The sequence below is a fragment of the Oryza brachyantha genome, chromosome 1 (assembly GCF_000231095.2).
Source record: "Oryza brachyantha chromosome 1, ObraRS2, whole genome shotgun sequence".
NCBI lineage: Eukaryota > Viridiplantae > Streptophyta > Magnoliopsida > Poales > Poaceae > Oryza > Oryza brachyantha.
This window is the reverse complement of record NC_023163.2, coordinates 28,134,336-28,156,133: the sequence shown is the minus strand read 5'-3', so window position 1 is coordinate 28,156,133 and position 21,798 is coordinate 28,134,336. Positions and strand designations below refer to the sequence as shown.

General features: G+C 39.0%; 3 protein-coding genes across 4 annotated transcripts; 2 read left to right on the top strand and 1 right to left on the bottom strand.

Moving 5' to 3' along the window:
- The first annotated feature begins 3,653 nt into the window (after positions 1-3,653).
- LOC102716268 lies at positions 3,654-4,895 on the top strand. The gene is made up of 2 exons (XM_006644968.3): positions 3,654-4,231; positions 4,321-4,895. The coding sequence occupies exons 1-2, from the start codon at positions 3,902-3,904 to the stop codon at positions 4,771-4,773; spliced, it is 783 nt and encodes a 260-aa protein (XP_006645031.1). The 5' UTR covers positions 3,654-3,901; the 3' UTR covers positions 4,774-4,895.
- Positions 4,896-5,348: 453 nt separating this feature from the next.
- Positions 5,349-7,767, bottom strand: LOC102715990 (pentatricopeptide repeat-containing protein At3g09060). Of its 2 annotated transcripts, none has more exons than XM_040523433.1 (2): positions 5,536-7,767; positions 5,349-5,416 (listed from the first exon to the last, which is right to left on the bottom strand). In XM_040523433.1, the coding sequence occupies exon 1, from the start codon at positions 7,664-7,666 to the stop codon at positions 5,555-5,557; it is 2,112 nt and encodes a 703-aa protein (XP_040379367.1). In that variant the 5' UTR covers positions 7,667-7,767; the 3' UTR covers positions 5,349-5,416; positions 5,536-5,554. The 2 variants fall into 2 exon arrangements, with proteins under 2 accessions (XP_040379367.1, XP_040379371.1); XM_040523437.1 differs by having other exon boundaries at positions 5,629-7,767.
- A 7,361-nt stretch (positions 7,768-15,128) lies between these two features.
- Positions 15,129-20,696, top strand: LOC102717034 (AT-rich interactive domain-containing protein 1-like). The gene is made up of 3 exons (XM_015836972.2): positions 15,129-15,705; positions 19,232-19,956; positions 20,141-20,696. Exons 1-3 carry the CDS (start codon positions 15,265-15,267, stop codon positions 20,175-20,177), a joined length of 1,203 nt encoding a protein of 400 aa, XP_015692458.2. The 5' UTR covers positions 15,129-15,264; the 3' UTR covers positions 20,178-20,696.
- Positions 20,697-21,798: the final 1,102 nt, after the last annotated feature.

The following is a 21,798-nucleotide window of genomic DNA, read 5'->3' as shown; positions in this document are numbered from 1 at the left end:
AACTCTAAATTCGTAACCCTCATGGGTCATAACTGCGATCGGTGGTTACGAGTCGGAATCGGATTAGGAAAAGCCCCCGAGGCTCACCAGTGCTATATAAAAGAAGAGGAGCCCACGGGGACGCTCGTGTCGCTTATTCTCGTAACCAGAAATTCGAAATTAATCTCTCCCGATCAGAGACGCGCTGGAAGGGTTTCATGTGGCGATTCTAGGGCAGTACCGGAGACCTGAAGGTCGAAGATTCAGAACAGATCATCGACGATCTAATCTCGCCGGAGACGAAGGAAAGAAGACGGAATTGAAGGAAAGAAAAGAAGGGAATCAGATGGCTTTATCTGCAGGTTTATTTAGTTTTCCGCATTTGAATTAATCAGTGATCTTGTATTGATTAGGGTTTCAATTCATAATCTATTGTTTATGATTGAATTGAATTATCTATCAGTTTGATCCATCCCATCCAAAATACATCAAGAGAGTCATATTGTGGATTTTTTAAAAGAAAAATAAACTAAAAAAGACAAAGCTAAAAAATAAATTGTTCCCTCCGTTTTACAACATAAGACTTTATAGTCTTGCCTACATTCATATGAATACTATTGAATCTAGACATATATACATAAATAATATACATTCATTAATGAATTAATTTAGATAAGGGTACAAAGTCTTACAATACGAAAAGAAGGTAGTATAATGAAAAACTTTTATATACGTGTTTATAGTGATCTAAAAGACAAAACTAAAAAATAAACTATAATAAAAAAAAACCTCAAAATAAACTCTAAATTTATGTTTGAAAATTAAAATTTTAGTTTATAAGTATAAAAAAACAAAAGGTAGAGGTGCAAATGGTCGGGAATAAAGCAGGTCTCTATAGTCGTGTGACCGACCAGCCAGTGAGAAGAGCTGGACGGCCTGAACGGGGGTTATTGCATAGCCGGCGAGTCAGTGACGGTTTCCCTGTGCTGGAGGTTTGATCCATGCCATCTAAAATACATCAAATGGTCGATGTCAGGATGCAATTGGATGATCCTGAGAGCAACTTCTGCTTATGTGCTTCACTTAGCTCGTGCACTTCTCAATGAGCACTTGGACTTTGGCTACAACGGCAACAGCGACTACTTTCTTTGACCTATTTTTTTATATTATAATACATTTTCGTTTTATCTAGATTTATTAAATGATCATGCATAGAGCTCGTATATATGTTTAGATTTATTAATATTCATTATAAATCTATGTAATACTAGACGGTCTTTGTATTATAAAATATGAGAGTATTTTACATCGAAGTAGACGATAGTAACAATTCCGCCAGTTTGGGCTTCAGTTCAAGACTTCAAGTGCTCTTGGACGATGGGTAGGTGGCAAGTGAGCGGTCGGAGCAGAAGGGCAGGATGAGAATGCTTCAACCAATGAGGAGCACAAGAAAAACCCACTTAACCTTGAATCTTAATGGAATCGAACAGTATGATAGGAACCGCTCGCTCTGCCGAATTGAATCAACGGGGTTTTCTGGGCCAAGTCGCTCTTGCTGGGAGTGACGAAGGCACGAAGTACATAGGAGAAGAAGAAAGAGATAGAACAAGCATATGAACATACGAGAAGATAATGAAGAGGGAAAGGACATTCCTTAAGTCTCAGCCGTTTGATTCATTCTGGGCGTTGGGGATGGATCGACTGCCAGGACTACACCTGATCCCAATCCCTACCTTTAAACATGCCTAGTGGAAAATGTGAGCTGCCACGCTGGGATAGTTAGACGTCCGAACCATTTCGATCACCAGAGGCTGTGACTTCAACTTAATTATGTCATGATAATTCTTAGCATGTGTTAATTTCTTAGGAGAGAAAACGTGAACTACCACGCTGGAATGGTTAGACGTCTAAATCACTTCCGTCATGGCTTGTCCAAATTTACTCTCACTGATTTTACATATAGCTTGTTTTACATTTAGCAATTTGTTTCCCCAATGTAAGCCATCACACGACTCCGAGGTATATATGCCAACTTCTTTTTTCCTTTGCACCTACTAAATGAATGATATTCCTTTCAAAAAAATATAAAGTATTTCTACTATCTAAAATTTGTCCACAGCATTTCTGGGGTATACTACTTTTCTCTCCCTAGGGACATCAAAGTAGTTTCATCTCAACCTTAATCTTTGTTAAAAATACTTCGTGCTACCCTTTTGTATACCAATGAGATATCATTTCTAATATATCATGATTAAAGGGTTACTAAGGATATTATCCTTGTGCATGGGACTAAAGCGGCATAAATCAAATCAGATCAAGGGCGGAGCTAGAACAAAATATAGAGGGGTGACTCTCACTTACTTTTTATTGTTTTAAACTAAGTTTAGACTGCTATGAGTGCCTGAAACTGGATTAAGAGAGATGCATATATGATAAAATACATTAACTCCAACTTAAAAAATGTTTTGACCCAGGTGTTTGAGAACCCCAAGAAACACTGTAGCTCCACCCCTGAACCAGGACCCTCATATCAGTTGCTGCCTTAGAGCATCTTTAAGAGAATGCTAATATTTTGCTATCTAAAAACTTATATTGGGTTCATTTAAGGAAATATTGGGCATAAAAATTATACACTCCTCTAACAGAAATCTAAAAATGAATAACTTGTATTAGGAATTAATATTTTTGCCCTAAATTTAAAATACAATTGAGATAATCTTAGACGGTAAATATTAGAAATGTATTTGGTAACCTGTTGGAGATATATTTTCTAGTCTAATTCTCAAATTTTAGTTTTAAAGATTAATTTTAGACATCTCTTTGTAGATGCTCTTAGTTCACATCCAAATCAGTGGGGCTGCGAGGGTAACAAATAACGCCATGATTCGCTTGGCACATGGTCCTTCTTTTGAGGCCCAGCCTTGACGGCTGATGCAGCCCACCTACACCTATTAAGCCCAGTTCATAATTGCATGGTTGCAAACAATTTAACAGTTGTAAGTTAATACATCTGATGCCACGAAAATAAAGTTGTTTAGTCATGAGTGTTGAAGCGTTATTTATATTGGATCCGCACCCATTTTAAGATTAATATTCGATTATAAATTTAATTGGATCGGTTCTATAAAATTTAGTTTAACAAACATAAAATTAACTAATCGATCAACAAACATATTATACCCCCATCCCATAAAAACTTCATTTTTCAATTTCTATGTCTAGCATTTGATTATCTATCTTATTTAAAAATTTATAAAAAACTTAAAAAATTAGTCACGTGTAAAGTAGTATTTATATTTTATTATCTAATGAAAATAAAAATATTAATCGTAAAAAAATTTAAATAAGACAAAGAGTCAAAGATGGTATCCAAAAACTAAAAACTACACTTATTTTAGGACGAAGGGGTATGAAATTAAATAATTTATTAACAAACATACCTGGGCACTGTAGCATTTAGCACGGGCATATTACTAATTTACATGTAAATCTCAACCAGGAAGAAACAAAGAGCAAAACAATAAAAAAGAGCTCAACCCAAACGCTCGAAAGCCAATCAGTCTCTTCTTTAATATATATATGCACTACTGTAACTCAAAGATATTTCACCTTCGAGGCCAAACGATGCCAATCTCAGTAAGAAGATTTTTTTAAAAAAAAAATCTAAATTATCTAGTTGTGCTCACTCTCAGAAAGGGTCCAAAAAATGGACCTAGCTGATATAATTGCCAACACGGCAACACGTAAGGAACCGTCCAAGAAATCGACCTGAGAATGCCCAACACGCAAGGGGCAAATTGGTCATAAAGCCCAAAGGATATCGTTCGCAAACTCAAGCATCGAGTGGTGGGCAGAAACAAATCCTTCCACAAGACCACAATACTTCGCAGAGCAAGAGCAGCGTAGCAAGGATTAAGAGGAGATGCTTAATCTTCACACCGTTAGGACGTCCCTTCCCTCGCTTCACAGATCCTCCCCATATCGACGTGCGCTGCTAAATAGGAAGAGATCTTCTATATGCGCCTGCAAATCTGAAGATGATGGATCCGATGCTTCGTCGTCGCTTGGCGGAGACAAACGCCAGCAGGAGGTCCTTGCAAAGATCGCAATGCTTCAGGCGCAGAAGGTTCGCATCACAAACTTCTTGGACGAGCGCTCTGCTTACCTGACCAAGTTCGCGAAGGATGCCGACAGCGAGTTCGATCTGATCGGCCAGAACGCCATGAAAGAGCTTGATGAAGTTGGGGACCAGGTGAGCACCTCCCACAATGATAAGTTGAGCCGTCTATCGTTTCTCACCATTTGACAATTCACGGAGTTTTGTGGTAATTGATGTGGTAGATAATGGAGAGGCTGGACAGCAAGATGCAGGCATTTGAGGAAACTGCTGAAGTCCAAAGGCAGGAGATAGAAATGAATGAAAGGGTGCTTGAAGACTTTGAAGATTGGATTGAGAAGGAGAAAAACGAAGGAATGTTCTTCAAAAGCCTTGGGAAGGTGAAGCCTCGCAACAAAAAGGAGCTCACAGTCAAACCGACACCCAAGCTAGAAGCACAAAAGGTCAAAGAGATTGCAAAAGAAAGTGCAGGATCAAAAACTAGGATGAACATTTACCTTGGACTCATGGCAATACTCGGGCTTACAATTGCAAACGCTGTCTTCGCAACACCTGAGGTGGAGTGGAGGAAAGTTGCAGCGCTGGTTCTAATATTCATTGGTTTGGTTGCTCAGGTCATCTATGAGCAGGATATCTCATCACCAGAAGCTGAAAAGAAGGGAGGGGAAGAAAAATGAATGAAGACTTAAAAAGAGATATTCATCAAAAAGTAGCAGTATATTTTAATCAACATTTTCACTAGCAATGTAAAGTGTATAAAGTTCAAATGGAATATAGTCTTTTAGAGTCCGAGAATTTATTTTACTTGTAGCTTGGCCAATAGACCACAGGTTTCTCAAATCTGTGGTTTGATAAACTCAAGCTAGCTTCACTCTTGCATCAGATATTTGTTTCAGCCATTAAACTTTCAAAAGCCAAAACAAGGTAACTGGGTTACAATCCGATGCACATAAAAATTCATACAAATTGAATATTTTAAGAGAGAAAAGTATGTATCCAAAGGTGTTATATTATCACAGGGCAAGAGCAATTATTGGCCACTGTGACTTGCATGTATGGTTTCTAAATCTCACAAAGGTATAAAAAATTCTGAAGAACTTGGGCCTAGGTTGGTTGAAAAATAAAGACTTTCAATTGTAAATGCAGAATCAAAAGAACAAGAAAGGTAGGCAAGAAAATACGGCTAAAGTTGTGAAGCAAAAATTTTGGAAAAAGGTTGCTACTTAATCTACTAATGAAGTAGATAGCATACCAGTGTACCACCGTAAAACGACTGACTTCCTTCTTAATGTAGAGCTCATCACGATACCCTCAAGCGAGCTTCATGATAAACATAAGAGGTGCTTAAAAAGGATATTGCATAAGACCACAGAGCAAGGTGAAAAGTATAATGTATTGAAACAGAATAATATGATTAAAAAAATAAAAGAAATCAATACCATAAGGAATTTGAATATGTTATACTTGGATAGGTCCATACTTGATCACCGCCCTAACAAGGATATTCCATGTAATTACAGTCGGTATAATACCTTGCGAGAGAACCTCATCCAATAACTGGATCCCCTCATGTATTTTATCACAAGAGCATAGGCCCTTAATTCTTGTATTATATGAAATTATGTCTGGTTCCAACCCATCTTCTGAAATGGAGGTCCAGAGAGCTGCTGCTTTGTCAATATAACCTGTTTCATAAAGTCCATCCATCAGGGTGTTATAGGTCACTAGATTTGGGGAACAGTTCTTCCTCTCTTTCATATCTGAGAAAATATGCAGAGCTTCATCGACTTTGCCAGCAGAACAAAGGCCATGGATTAGAATGTTGTGCATCATCACATCAGCCCGAAGACCCTTATAAAGAAGTTGATTCCAAATAGAAAGAGCAGCATCGATCTTCTTGTCACTAAAAAGACCACGGATCAATGATCCATATGTAGTGATATCAGGTGTAAAACCATTCGCTACCATTTCCCTTGCAACACTTGAAGCTTCTTGATACTTTTCAGCCTTACACAGACCATCTATTAAAGTGTTGTATGTGACGAGTGTAGGAGCACAGCCATTGCCTGCCATCTTGCTGTAAATTCTAACAGCATCACTAGTCCTGTATGCGTGGCAGAACCCACTTATTAGTGCATTGTAAATATGAGAATTCGGTTTGCAGCCATCCTTATCCATCTTCTCATATACTTTAACCGCATCAACTAACCGCCCAACCGTGCATAATCCATTTATCATGGATGAATAGGAGAACACATCCAATTGTTTACTGCTGACTCGAGCTTCCTCAAATATTGTAAATGCCTTATTAGCAAAGCCATTCTGGCATAATCCATGGATCAGAGTGCCAAAAGTCACTGTGTCAGGAATGCACGCCACATCTTTCTCCAATAGTTCCCATAGCTCTATAGCCTCATCAACCATACCACTGTCAAAGAGCCCCTTCATCATTATATTATAAGTTGTTAAATTACGAAGTCCAGCAAAGCCAGCACAATCCCAGAACTTCCAAGCTTCCTGTACCCTCCCTGCTTGGCAGAACCCCTTGACGAGTGAATTATACATGGCACCATCAATGACAAGCCCAGTCTTGATGATCTCTGAGTATACTCGTGCAGCACCATCCACATCTCCAGATTGACACAAACCATGGATCAAGATCCCATAGGTAATTACATCTGGTTGGAGATTATTTGCCACCATCCTATTCCATACCTCACCCACCTCCCTAAATCTCCTAAGCTTGCACAATCCATCAAGCATTACATTGTAAGTAGTGAGGCTGGGGCTTGCACCTGTATCCTTCACCAGCTGCTCCCACACCCTCATCGTTTTCTTGAACTCACCGGCCTTAAAACACTCACCGAGGAGTGCATTGTAACAAACGACATCAGGCTGCACTCTATACCTCGGCATTTCGTCGAGCAGGTCGAGTGCGTCATCCAAGCGGTTGTGCTTCGCGAGCCCACACATGAGGGTGGAATAGGTAATGCGGTCGGGAGCAACTTGGCGGCGACGGAGGGAGTCGAATAGAGTGACCGCTCGATCGAGGTCGCCACGGGCGCAGAGCGAGCGGAGGATGATGTTGTAGGTCTGAAGGTTGGGGGCGAGGCGGCGGCCGAAGGCGCCATGGGAGAGGGAGGCAAAGAACAAGTCCGCTTCGGAGAAACGACGGGCGCGGACGTACGCATCGAGGAGGGCGTTGTGGGATCTGATGCCGGGGTTACAGCCGAGGATGGAAGGAAGGGCGCGGAAGGCGTCGAGCGCGGCATCAGGCATGATGGCGCGGGAGAAGGCCGAGAGGACGACGAGCGCCGCGGACTCGGAGAAGCGCGGGCGCTGGCGCAGGCGCGGGAGGAGGTTGAGGAGGCGCGGGAGGTGGGCCGGGGAAGAGGTGGCGAGGCGGCGGAGGAGGTGGAAGAGGAGCGGCTGGGGCGGGGGGAAGGCCGGGCGGGTGGAGACGAGGAGCTCAAGGTGGGCGAGCGCCGCGGTGGCGTCTGGCTCGGACTTGATCAGCTCCAGTAGGCGGTGGATGGGCGGTAGATCGGGGTCGAGCTTCGCCGGCGGCATTGGGTCGTGGGAGCCGTGGGCCACTTAGGCGGCTGCGCGAGAACGGCGGCGGCCAGCAGGGGCGCAAGAACGGAGAACTTCCTGAACACACGTGTGGTTTACTACCCATAAAGCTTTGAGAAAATCGAAAAAAAAAATACCAATGACAATACTGACGGAATCGGCAATAGTATTTTTTTAAGATAAATTCGCTTGTCTGAGAGTATCACCGTTATGGTTTTTTCTATTTCTGTCGTTAAATAAATTATTCATACTATACTACTTAACATGAAAATACTGACGGAATCCTAACGGCAATAGTATTTTTTTAGATAAATTTGCTTGTCTGAGAGTATTTTGTAGAACTCACACTAGTCAATAGCATTTCTTAGAGTGTTTCTTAATGACATTTGTTATATTTTCTCATAAAGGAAAATATATTTATGAAGAAATGTGTTACCATTTTTCCTAGGAAAATATTTACTTATTATAAAATCATTCCCGGCTATCTATTTAGAATTTTCCTAATATTTAGAAGTTTAAGGTGTGCTTTATAAAATTTATAATAGGAATAGTTGGGTGTTGAGTTATTATCCAAATTTATTTGCATACGTATAAAAGCCAACTTCAGACGTAGCGAAGCAGATGCCCGTCACCGGATGCTTGGGCCAGAAACAAACCTCTTTCCTCCTTAAGTTTAGAATTTTTCGTAAGGTCATGTAAATTAGCATTAAAAACATATGCTACTAAATTTAAAATTCTAATAAAATCACATAGTTCTAATGGAGGTCAAAACCTCTTTCCTCCTTAAGTTTATTTAATAACGATAAGAAATAAATAGATTAAAAAGTATATAAAAGCTTGAAGCATTTTATATATCATTCCCTCTAATCATAAATATTTAAAATTTAGCACATGAATTTAGCAAACTTTTAAAACTCTAACCACAATATTTTTTAATAAAAGATCTTATAAAATCTAAAGTAAATTTCACAAAAATATAGGTAGTTTGATCAACTATCCCAAAACTACATATTTAAGGTGTGTATCATGAAACTACAAAGTTAACACTGTTTTGTTCACTCTATCCTTCTATTAAAGAAAATAATTTGGATTTTTAGCAAAAAGCGAAGAAGTAGGCTCGTCATTCCATTACAATATCATCGAGAGCAAGAGAAAGAACCAATATCATGTTTTGAGATTTCAATTGAAATGCCCTTTCCTAGGATTTTTGTGTAGAATACTGTAGTTGCTTATTTTGACAACCCACAATAAAAAAAAGATGTTTTGCAGAATTTACTCTAAAATATAATTAGTTGTGATATATATGAAATACTTTTAAAATAAATTTTGATGGTTAATATTTTAAATTTTTAACCAAATTATGTTAAATGATAAATATTAATAATTGGAACCGAAGTGATTAACAAGTAAAATATTCGGACAAAAAAGGCCGTCACACACAGATTGGAACATCACCCTACCGCGGGGAGCGGGGTGTTTGCGACGAGAAAAAAAGAACTCTTTATTCCAACGGGTCCCGCCCGATTCTTCCTCGCACAACCACAGACTCTCCAGTTTGGTCAGGTCCCCCGGAGTCGCGTAGGCGTAGCGTTTCGCTGGTGACTCTTGCCGCGTCTCTCGATGGGCCGTGCCGCCCGTATGTTGGGCGCTGCAGCCGTGCCCGATCCGCGAGACCCCGATCGGACGGTGAGCGACTCCTCTCATGTGACCGTGAGTACTCCCATCCATCCCTTTTCGGTTCCTTCTTCTCGTCGTCCTTCCTTCCCACCCTCCCCCTCCTTTCTCCTTTCTATTGTCTTACGGTTCCATCTGTTTAATTGTTGTATTTAGTTGTTCGTATATCTTTCGTTTTCGTTTATTAGAGCATCCGCAACAGCTCATCCATCCCATCCTCCATCCTAGAAATAGAGGATGAAGAGTAAAAAGTTGAGTTCCAGCAGATCATCTATCTCATCATCTATTTTTAGATGTCATCCATATTAGGAGAGAGAAACTCTATATTTAGATGTTCTCTCTCCAATCCTCCAAATAGATATAGATGATGTCATATATAGATGATCTACTGGAGTATAAAGGAATATGTAGGATGAAAATGTTTTAGATGATCATCTAAATAAAGATATGGATGACCAAATTTAGATGAGCTGTTAGGGATGCTCTTACACTGTGGAATTGATGGTGGAGACGAGCCCTAATTACGCCCAAATTTGTAACCAGTGCCCCAATCGCGTGCACGGGGAGCTTTATTTAGTGCTAGGCTAACCTTGTCAGATCTAGCTTTTGTTATTGTGATTGTAGCAAATATTTACTCCCTCCGTCCCAAAACAAACCAAATTTTTCTTTTTTACCTATAATGTTTGACTCTTCGTCTTATTAAAAATTTACGATTAACATTTTTGTTTTTAATTAGATGATAAATCATAAATAGTACTTAATGTTATTTTTTTCAATTTTTTAAAAAATTTTAAATAAGACAGATAGTCAAACGCTTGACACGGAAATCGAAGAGTTGATTTTTTTAACAAACGGAGCAGAGCTTTTTCCGGTGTGGACGCTCGATCCCCGCCGCGGGATTTACTAATTGGGGGCGCATGGTTGGGTCCACGGCTCTTCTTGCCGGCCCTGCCTTGACTCAGCTTGGCTAAGAAGGTGTTTAGTCAGTGATATGAATATTTGATGTCGGAAGGGGTTTTGGATATGAATGAAAAAACGAATTTTATGGCTAGTCTGTAAACCACGAGACAAATCTTTTGAGCCTAATTAATCCATCATTAGCACATGTAGATTACTGTAGCACTTATGTCTAATCACGTACTGATTAGATTTAAAAGATTCGTCTCATGATTTCTCCCGTAACTATCTAATTAATTTTTTGTTTTATCTATAAATAATACTCTACTCCGTCTCAGGAATCTTTCGCATTGCGTCGCCTATGCATGCGAAGGATTTGACCACTTTTCTTCTCTTCTTCCAAGTCCATACACTACTGGTCAATCTCCCAAGTCGTGTCCTCCGCTGGTTGGAGCTGCCTGCCTATCATGTCCTGTACTCCTGTACCCCCATCATGAACAGAAGGTCGAGGTAGCATCACAGATTAACGAACGTACAGTACACGAATTACGTCAAATTCTGGGGACTCTTTTCCATGCTCGTCCGAGGTACCGTTGCTGTCTCAGCCGCCGATGTTGCCGTCCTGTCCCAGCCGGACGGTTTATCCCGTTGGAGGGATTGATGTTATGTACTACACTTATTTACAGTAATTAAACCTTAGTCTAAACATGATTGCCTATAAAATTTGTGCGGAATAATTATAAAGACATACGGATAAAGTTATTGTTTTCTTCTTCTCTCTTTTGTTACGCCGGCTTGATCATCATATAATCACCCGTGTTTTTCTTGATGTCGCTGTCTTTGTAATGCTAGCGATATTAGCCGATAATCGCCTCACGAATGCATTCTAGTTTAGGATTTTAGAAGAAGTTACGAACCAATGAGCGGCCCCATATTGTGTTCCTTTCTTCTATAACACGTTGGTGGATCTTGGGGATAACTCCTCAAATATTTATTTCTCATTTGTTTTCTCTGATCACATAAGCAACCATTGGTCTGTTATATTTGAGATGGTGGTGGATATATCTCTTTTCGATTTTTAGCAAAAACCGATAAAACAACCAACATTCTCCTCTTAATTTAGAGGTTAATTGATGAGTCCATCAGGCAATACAACTCTCCAAAGCAATGAGTCATAACAATATTAAACATCATTGAGACAATAAGAGTTATATAGTTCACTGTATCATATAAATAAACTCAAGATTAATTTAGTGCACCACAAGTCTTCTTGTCTCAATGACATTTAATATTGTTGTGATACACCACTTTAGGAGGTTATATCTCCATTCGGGCTGGACCGACATCTCTGATGTGGCTAGCAAGCCCATTTGTCAGATCACGATATTTGAATTACCGACAGACTGATCTTCGCACATCCCTGTATGTCAGCGGTGTTCTTGGTTTTGCTCCTATACTAAGGCAATAACCAAATCAAACAATTAGATGCAAAGTACGAGAGTAGTCAATTAAAACCTTAAAAGTAAAAATGTTAGTATATTTATCTAAAACAGAATCAATCATGTATTACACACTGACCATCTCTACCGTGTACTCCCTCCGTTCAAATATATAAGAGATCGTAAGGTTTCATCTTCTTTTTAAATGTTTGACATTATTTTACTACTAGTTATATATGTTATTTTTTATTTAAATTTTTTACCATCTTATCCCTAAACTAAGTAACTAACCTTCTGTTCAACCGCTCATTTAATTAAGAATATACTAGTCATTTATTTCTATCATTAATCTTTATAAATCGAAAAATATCCCTTATATATTTGGACATAGTAAGCATGTCCATAAGTACAGTTATCTGCTTATCTGAAAAGCCTCGTGGGGCTGGTGGTCTCACCTCGGTCGTGTACCCAACTAGATATTCGCGTGTGGCACTGTGGCTGTCTCTTTATCTTCTCCTTCGATCAAGAGCAATCACATCAACTTGATGCGTCCTTGTCGGGGCCATCTGTTGCCCGTGGCTCTCCTCCCACTTTGTGGCTTTGATGCAATTCTAACGAGGTTAGCGCAAGAAGACGCCCAGAGTTGCTGTCTGATTTTGTAAAAAAAATGTTACTGCTGCTTGGTCTTGTAATTTGTAAAAATGGTACTGCGGTGGCTACGAGTGTATGATATCAGTGCCACGACTATGGGTCATTTAGGATGATGCCAAAACATGTGCTAATGATATTTTGGCAAATCAGTAGAGCTTGGTTTGAAGAATCGAAGCAAAACAATTGGCACTAGCCAGTAGCTAAACTCAGTTTTGTACTAATCCAAACCTTGACTTCAAGTTTGATCGAACTAAACTAAACTTTTACAACTCTGCTATAATATACCAAGTTTTTGACACTACCAAATTGTATTGGTATGATAGTGAACCAAAGAGCCCCTATATTGTGAATACTACACGTCGGTACATAAATAATGACCACAACCTTAAGAGAAATAACAGTTTGATAGCGCAATGTGTGAAGATAACTTATATTTTCATACGGATTATCTTTTGGCTCTCTTAGTTTGCTTGTCGGTGTTGCAACCAAATTTTAAATTTTAATTTTAATGTTACTCTGTTTCTTCATTATGATTTGTCTTTCAGTTTGACTTTAAAGTGCCAGTAATACGGAAATAGAAATTTTAAATATAAATAATTTTGGTTGGTTTATTTATTTTCTAGGTTTATGAGCTCTAGCTTAATTGATTAGAGCATTGTCGTCAGCTTACTCAGTTGTTTCACTTGTAAGCAAAATACAACACGTCACAATAGAGCTAATTAAAAAAAAGGGGTCAATTCTATGTGTACCCTGAAAACTCACACAATTCCTTCTATATCTCTAAAATTTTATTCGATACCTTTTATAACCTTAAAATTTTAACTTGATCTCTTTATTGCCCCTATCATTACATTTTCCATCATTTCACTGATAAGTTTACGACAAATGTCTTCAATGCTCTTGATGATTTAGATTTGAATATAAGCTTGCAAAATGATTAGAAATTTTGTTCGAGTGCATAGTATGTGTATTTTATGTAACTAATGAGAATAAATAATTAGTGTGAAAAAAGTTGACATAAATTTTAAAAATATAAATATAAAAAAAATAATTTTTTACTTGAAATTTAATATGACAATAGCTTTTTTATTGGGAGCACTCTTAAAAAAAATATCGTGAGCATCGGTAGTCCTCATTTTCACAGCTTTTTAAAAATAAAATAAATACATATTTTTTATTATATTATCTAAAAATAAATTTTGTCATAAATAATGTATCGCCTAACAAACTTATAACCATTAATAGTCTCACACAATAAATTTTTATATTTTTAATAATATGATTCATTAACTTCTTTGTTCACCCAAAGTGTAAAATACTCAATTTCATAGTAGTAGAAAGTAGACGATCAACTGATGGGAGAGGCATGGAAGGGATTAAAATAAAATTTTAGAAGTATATAAGCAAAATTCAAGGACATTGAAGAGATTAGCTAAAATTTTAGGGATATATAAGAGATTATCCTTAAAACAAAGACTAGCAAAGTACTATATTTTAATTCAGGTGTTTTCTTTCCTCTTTCTTTTGTTTTACTCCCTTGTTCTGTCCGGTTAGGACCAATTCAATATCTTGTGGTGCATATATTCAGGTTCTCATGCTGTTCTTGTGTAACGCAAAATATAAGTATTTTATAAGATTCAAGTTTTGTATCCTCATATAAACATTTCTATATTGATTTCTACTGTATCAATCATTTCAATAATTTCGGATTCAATTAGATGCTTAGAAACTGAATCTAACCAATTCAAATTTTTTTAAAAAAAAACACTAAAGTAACCAAATTTTTTTCTCTATTGTATATGCTTGATATCTTATAAATAATTATATTTTGGAACAATTGAAGTGTAGTATGTTTTCCCTTTACATAATTTGTGTTTATCAATCTTTTTTTTTTTCTGGTGACATTGACATGTCATCGGGGGCAAGAAAGGATATGAGTACATATGACGTTGTGCTCTGCACCTATACTGTAGCACCACGACAGTACCGCTTGGTTGAGTTCGTTGCATCATGCCATCATTGCCGTGCTTATTCATCATCGAGCAAAAGCAAAATAAACCATATGATTCCTTCAAGAATACTGGTATTATTAATTTGCTCTATGATTAGGCACGACTTTGATTAGTAAAAAGAAGCGACTAGTGTATTGATTATAGGTAATTGATACTCCTACAAACAGACTGGACCATGGAGAGCCGGATTTTAGTGACCATTAATTCTCTCACCCTGATCTTATACGTATAAACCAAAATTTAAAATTTTAAACTTAAATTTATAATTAATTTTAGAATTTTTTTTATCATAGTTTACTTTAGTCTTTACTTTTAAATGGTTAAGAACACGTAAATAAAAATTTATTAACATATTATTTTTTATTGCAAATATAAGAAACAATCACCCCCTGTTGCTTGTCGTAATACAATAAGTGAGTATAATATTATGCAGTACTCAAGTCAAACACTTCCCAAAATATAACTATGACAGTATGTCCCTTAATAAATAAGAATAAGGTGTTTGGTGGAGATAAAATTAGAAAAATAAATTAGAATATACAAAGTAATTGTTAAGACAAATAATAATATGATAGTGTTAAAATTAAATAATTAAATGATTATATTTTGGAAGGAAAACATCTGCTTTGTTCGGAGGCGTCAATCGTCTTCAGCTTTGCGTGACGAGATAGGCACACTGGCACAATGAACCCGTCTCACTGGCAGTGGGCCCCGTCGGGCTTGCCTCGACGGACCACACCACCTCTCTCCACTCCCTAACCCCGAACATTCCATAATTCCATCCCAAATTTTTACAAGTTACAGCTAATAAACCGCGGCCTCCATCCTCGCAGGCGCAGGCGGGGGCAGCAAGCTGAGGAGGGCAAGCGGCGCGGCGGCTACCACCCCCGCCGCCGCGGCCGCCCGCCGCGACCTCGGCCCGATGGTCGGGATGTACCAGCAGCAGCTCGTCGACGACCCCTTCCCCCTGAGCGGCGGCCACTGCAGTGAGCAGCCGCGGCACGCGCCCACCTCCGCCTCCACATCCTCGTCGGCAGCCGTTGCAGCCTCTCCGCTGGCGCAGGCGCATGGAGCCAGCGAGCCACGGCGGCTGTTCGAGGCGCTCGTGGGGGAGATCCTGCTCCCGCTCCGCGGCGCAGGTGGTGGCAACGGCGGCTGCGGCGGCGGCGGTGGCCCCGGCGGGGTTGGGGATCTGGGGGAGGTGCTGCGGTGGACGCGGGAGGTCGCCGCGGATCCCGTGGCGGCGCGGCCAGTTGCGGGGGAGGTCAGGGCGAGGAAGCGTCAGGTGCTGGCCTTGCGGCGCTCTCGGTACCTCAGGATGGAGGACGTCGCGAACGCAGATGAGCTACCCAGCTTCTTCAAGGTGAGCTCGTGTCCTCCTGAATTGTTGATCTGTTGCCCATATGCTGACCGTCATGTGGCCTCTTGCTTGATACGTCCCCGTTTGTGTTTGCTGCTGCATCTAGGATTTTGTCACTTTGTGCTGTTCCCTTTCGTACCATTAGGTTTGGTTTTCTGGATGTGCTTTTGTATCTCTGGACTCTGGAGTCGCAGCCTCGCAAGGGGCGCGTGTTGACAATTGACCGGTCCTCCCCTGTTCATAGAATCTGTCACTGGGAAATAAATCACAGCCTGCATAAACACAAATGCACTGTTTACTTTTACAATGACAGAAGATTCTAATCCGGGAGGGGAATCCTGACTTAAACATTCCATTATCTCAGCGAGATCTTCGGAGTGAGGGGAGCTTTATTGGAACGGCCTGTCGTGGAAATGAGGCACAGTGCGACCTACTACAATATATTTCCACATGGCGGTGGCATATAGTGTACCAGTTAGAAAACTGTTGCCTGCATTCATGAATCATGATGATTCCACCAGACACTATTTTGCCTAGATGAACAATAGGATCATCTGTTTTTTTACCTTCAATTCTCACAACAGAAAACATTCTGCTTCATGACTGAACCATTCAAGGCTTCTTAATCGACATTTTATTTGTTAACAACAGGTAATTAAACATATCTGTAAGTTATGCTAAGATAAAAAAAATTAAAACTTGTAGATAAATCGAAATAGATATTGAGGAATACTCGGAATCTACATATGGAGTAAATGTAGGATGTAGGATTTTACATTTTTACTGGTGTTGAGAGCCAGTGCTTTAGATTAGTTTCTTTTGTTTACTTAGTTTGTTTCTTTCAAATTTCTGCTAGATCTTCTATGGTCATTGGGTGGTGCGGGTAAAGTTACCACATTCTGAAACTCCAGTCTCCTCTTTAATGAATTCAGTGGCAGTCTTTCCCTTCTTCGGACAATGAATTTTACTCACTTGACTATAGGCACCTGGAGTAAGGCTGTAGAAAACTGTGCTAAATATTAAGAGAAAGCTAGATTAAAGACATAAAACAAGAAAATTGCGTCAGCAAACTATCCTTTTCTGACATATTGGTGGTTCAAGGCAGTGTTCTAAAAGTCGGTGCTAGGCACTACCTAGGCGGCACTAGATGGTGGATTAGGCAGCTGAACTACCTTGTGTGGCTTTTTGTCGCTATTTTAGTGTTATATACAATGTAGACTAATTTTTATGTAATATTCTTACTAATTTCTTGGATTTGACTAGTTGGTCTGACCTAGGCGCCCATTAGGCACTAGGCGCAATCCAGCCGTCCAACTAGCGCCTTCTTGAACCACGGTTCAAGGGATGTAATGGAAACATTGTGAAGTTAGGTATTTACATAGACATGGTTTGGTTGTACACCAGTAGGTTGCAGCTTATGATATCTGTCCTGTATCACTATTTTTGACACTAATGAAACTCTGGTTCATTACTGATGTGAAATTGTTTACATGTAAATTGAATGTAGACAACTTATTATTAAGCAAAAATTTAGATATCTGGAATCTGGAGTGCTGTATGGCATGGTTGCAGAGTGTTGACATGATGCAGTGTATATGAATTATCAATGATATTTGTGATGTATTTTATTGATAATCATATTGTAACCCTAGATTTGCAACATATACGATGATCTTATCTTGTCTATTTTCATGTAGAACTAGTGAAAAGCCTTCTAAAGCCTCATAATTTAGGGCCCGTTTGGTAGGGCTCTAAACTCCAGATCCTCACTCCAAACTCCAACTCCAGTGAGAGCTACTCCTGTGGGAGCCGAAGAGCAGATCAAAACTGTTTGGCTAGCTTGGTCTGCTCCAGAACTCCTAAAAGAGAGAATACAAAATAGATTGACAATAATAGCCTTGCGGATTATGTGTAGTCATGATTAAACCATAGTTTAATTATGTTTCTTTTCATGTAATTAAATACTGATTATTTTTTTTTGAACTTCAACAACACAACTATATGGTTATAAAATACTATATGATAGTTAACACACAATATAAATATTTACTAATAATATATAGTAGCATGAGTGGCAGATTCAAGTAATTATAATAAAATAATAAAGGGTAGTGGGTCTTTTGGCGTGGAGTGGAGCCTGTGGAGCAGCAAAAACCCAGCTCCACCCCTGTAGTTCATTTTTCAAGAGCAGCTCCGCCAACTCCACTCCAAAAAAATTAGAATCTGTGCCGTTTGGTACAACTCTGGCTCCAGTTACGTTGGAGTTGGGAGCTGGAGCTATGACAAACGGGCCCTTAGTCTCATCATATTGGAACCCTAGACATGCAACATGTATGATGACCTTGTCTATTTTCATGTAGAACTAGTGAAAAGCCTGTTAAAGCCTTGTAATTTAGTCTCAGGAAATGCATTTTTGTTGCTGTTCCAGCATTGATCCAGAAAAAAACAGTGTGATAACAGTATGGTGTGGTGCCATAGTGTCATAACAGTATGGCATCTTTATATTTGGGAGAAGCAATTACTGTAGTCCACATGTCCTGTGCTTGAGGCTGATGCTTATCTAGATGCTAATATCAGTTGAACAGCCTATAAGAAGAATGGTATTGAGGGGTGATAGATACTAAGCTGTGGCAGATCCTAAATTTATTGCCTATGGGTTTAATTGTTGGAAATTCAGGTCTAATGTTGTCATTAAAATCCTTGTGGTTCTGGATTTTTGGTATTTACCACTAATGATCATGGGTTCAGGCTATTGTTATGTTATAGTATGCAATCTAGTTAGTATGGAGGCTTGAGAAATGGTATGCAATCTTCTTATGTTGCGGTTACATCAAAAAAGAAATGGTTCCAGGCATTTATCATATCCATCAGTTGGAAAATCAAATGATATAATGAGATTCCACCCGTCACCAGAATTGTTCTTTTCTGGGTGTGTATATGGTGTGTTGCTTTATGTAAAGTGGCCCTTCACTCCTATAATCCTATTATCTTATTATGAATCTTGTGTTTTGCATGCCCAAACATTTATTTTGGGGGTATGCAATGGCAATTCTAATTTCATAAATTGTCTGCATGTATACCCATGAGACATTGCAAGGATTTTCTCTTTTATCAAACCAGATTCTCAAGCACTGGCCATCTATCATGCAGTAGCATTAACCCAGTGGCATTCTGTATCCTAACAGTTCATTGGAATTCCAGACTTCACATAGAACATGGATACCACTGGTTCATGTATCATTTCCTGCATCTAATAAGGGCATGTGGACCCTGTTAATATAAAGGGTGAATAATTGCTTCCTATCTACTTGGCAAATTTTACTTCCAAGTACTAATGAAATCCTTTAATCAAGTTTCCCCCCTTTCTTAGGAGTTTGTTAATGTTTGATTACTTTGCTTTATTTCCAGTTTGTTGGCAGATTAGGATCATTTTTATTTTTCATGTCAGCTGCTACTGTGCATTATGGTGTGAAAAACAATATCCTTTTTCTTACTGTTTTAGAGTTTGCCGTGTTTTTAATCTTTTCAGAAAAGGAAGTACAGATCTCACAACAACCATGCAGAAAGACAAAAAGGTAAAGGTTCGATGAATATGCCAACAAGGAAATCCGAGAGGCTAGCTAAGAGAATGAAACTCATGACATCTGTGCTCCTCACACAAAGGAAAAAGATTGGAGTTGGTGAGCATTTTCAGGCAGAGATACCTGACTGGACTGAACCACCTTCAGATGAACTTACTCGTTACAAAAATGACCCAAACAGCTCAAAGATGCTAGGTATCAGAATTTGGCCACCTGAAGGTGAAGTTTTACAAACTGACAACACAGTAGTTGGCCAGGGAAGGATAGAATCATGCAAGTGCCCATATCCAGGATCCTTCTTCTGCAGACAGCATCACACAGATGTAGCCAGGGATCAGCTAAGGTCTGAACTTGGTCAAGCTTTCACAGAATGGCGATTTGATTCAATGGGCGAGGAGGTTTCTAAAATGTGGACTCGTGAGGAGCAACTAAAGTTTAATGCACTCGAGAGGCTGGTCCCTGTGCTGGACCAAAAGTCCTTTTGGGCGGTAGCATCAAAACATTTTGCCACAAAGACCAGGATAGATTTGGTGCGTTATTACCTGAACGTTTTCCTGATGAGAAGAGTATTGAGCCAATGCAGATTAAATCTTTTGGAGATTGATAGTGATGAAGATGAAGCAGAGGAAGAGGAGGATGAAGATCAATCTGAAAGCACCAGTGCTTCCAACAGGTATTGTTTACATTTCCTGGAATGGACCATATATAGTGTAGATGGTTATAATCTGAATGCGCTGATGGTTGAGCTACACATTAGACATTTCTGTCAATGTAGGATAACAAATTTATTTCAAACATATACATATTGTCTTGTACAATTAATGATGACCTTTTCTAATTATTTTATTTTACTCCAGGATCCAGGATGTTCAGAATGTGAAGATTATTCCATGAATCGGCTGACAACTACCTTTCACATTCTTTTTTGCATGTGCACTTGTTTCGTCTATGTGGAGACACTCATGACCCCAATCGATTTGTCATTGCTCCATGTGGTCATTAATCTGATCTTTGCAGATATTTGGGTAAAAGTGAGCCGTTCACTTTGCTTCAACCCATCCATTCTGCACAAAAACTTATTTGAATGGCAAACGATTCTGAATGCCTGTCACAAGACAATCCATTCAGATGTAACTCGAAGATCATCTGATCTGAAATTATTTCCCATTGTACAGGAAAAGAAAAGGAAAACTAGAGTGGGGGGAAAGAAAACAAATGGTCTGGAACATTTTTCTTCTTATTATTGAAACTTGGAAGGACCAATGTATCACATTTAGCAAGTTTTTTTTGTCGATGCATATATCGCTCCTTTTTTTTTTTTTAACTCTAGCTTTAATAGCATCTCTTCTTGTGTGAGTATTTTGTGAGCTAGTTGTGATTGGAAAAGCTTATAAGACCTGTTTTGGGGCATTTTTGGCAAATACAGCTTCTCTTCTTTAAACAGTTAAGATTCACATTCAGATTCTAAGAATCAATAACATATCTAGAAAATAATAAACTATAAGCCAGAAGCTGGAACCATACTTTTCTATACTCACCAGCTACTTGGAATTAAGCTCCCCTAAGCAGTCTTTATCTTCCAAGTACTACAACCATTTGTTTCTTATTAAGGCTTTCTGTTGTTCCGAATTTCATGGAACACTAGGAAACCTGCTTTGTAGAATAACTGTATCATGCATATGCATGTGTGTATGCTGTTTAGTTGTGTCCTATGAATTTTAAAACAGCTCTGAAAATAGCAGGTGGAAATAGTAGGTGGAGACTGAATTCCCTGGGTGATCGCGGATAATACGTGGAAATAGTAGAAATCACTCCAAAAGGGGATGCTATCATACATGTTCGGACCGGACGGTAGGATTCATTTGGTCATATATGGCTGTCGTGTCATATTAGATTTGATATACATGTACTCCTACCAGGCTAAAAATTGTTGTACTGACTTGCGGTGGACCACCACGTTCACGTCCGCCTCTTAGGCCGAATGGTTGCTCTGTGTCTTCTCGAAGAGCTACTCTTACTCAGCCTTTCTCAACACATTTGAGGTGTATCGTGCGCATTAGTTTTGTAGTTATGTACATATCGCCGATTTCGTATAAGAGCACAACATGCTTAAGGGTAACTATCAGATGAGTCCAAGCATGTATAAAAATCCATGTGTTTTATTGTTATTGTAGTGCCACGTATACATTGGTACTACTTTAACCTTATATCTCCGAATACAGTAATTTCATACCGGTTCAACGAGACTAGTTTACTTATTTTGCTAGTTACATGCGACTAGTTTGATAATTTGCTAGGCCTTAGCTACATAAGTTTATTTCTCATGCCTCTTGTTTGCAATTTTAGTAAGACTTGTTTTGTTTTTTTCTTCTATTTTCTTTTTTTAAGCTCTCGCGACCTCCTAGAGAAAAGCAGGCACTTCTTCCTCTCTGATTCCTTTTTCTTCTTGTCTCTAGAGGTGAGCCACCGGACTGGAGGGAGAGGGGGCGGAACCCCCATCTTCTTTATAGGAAGA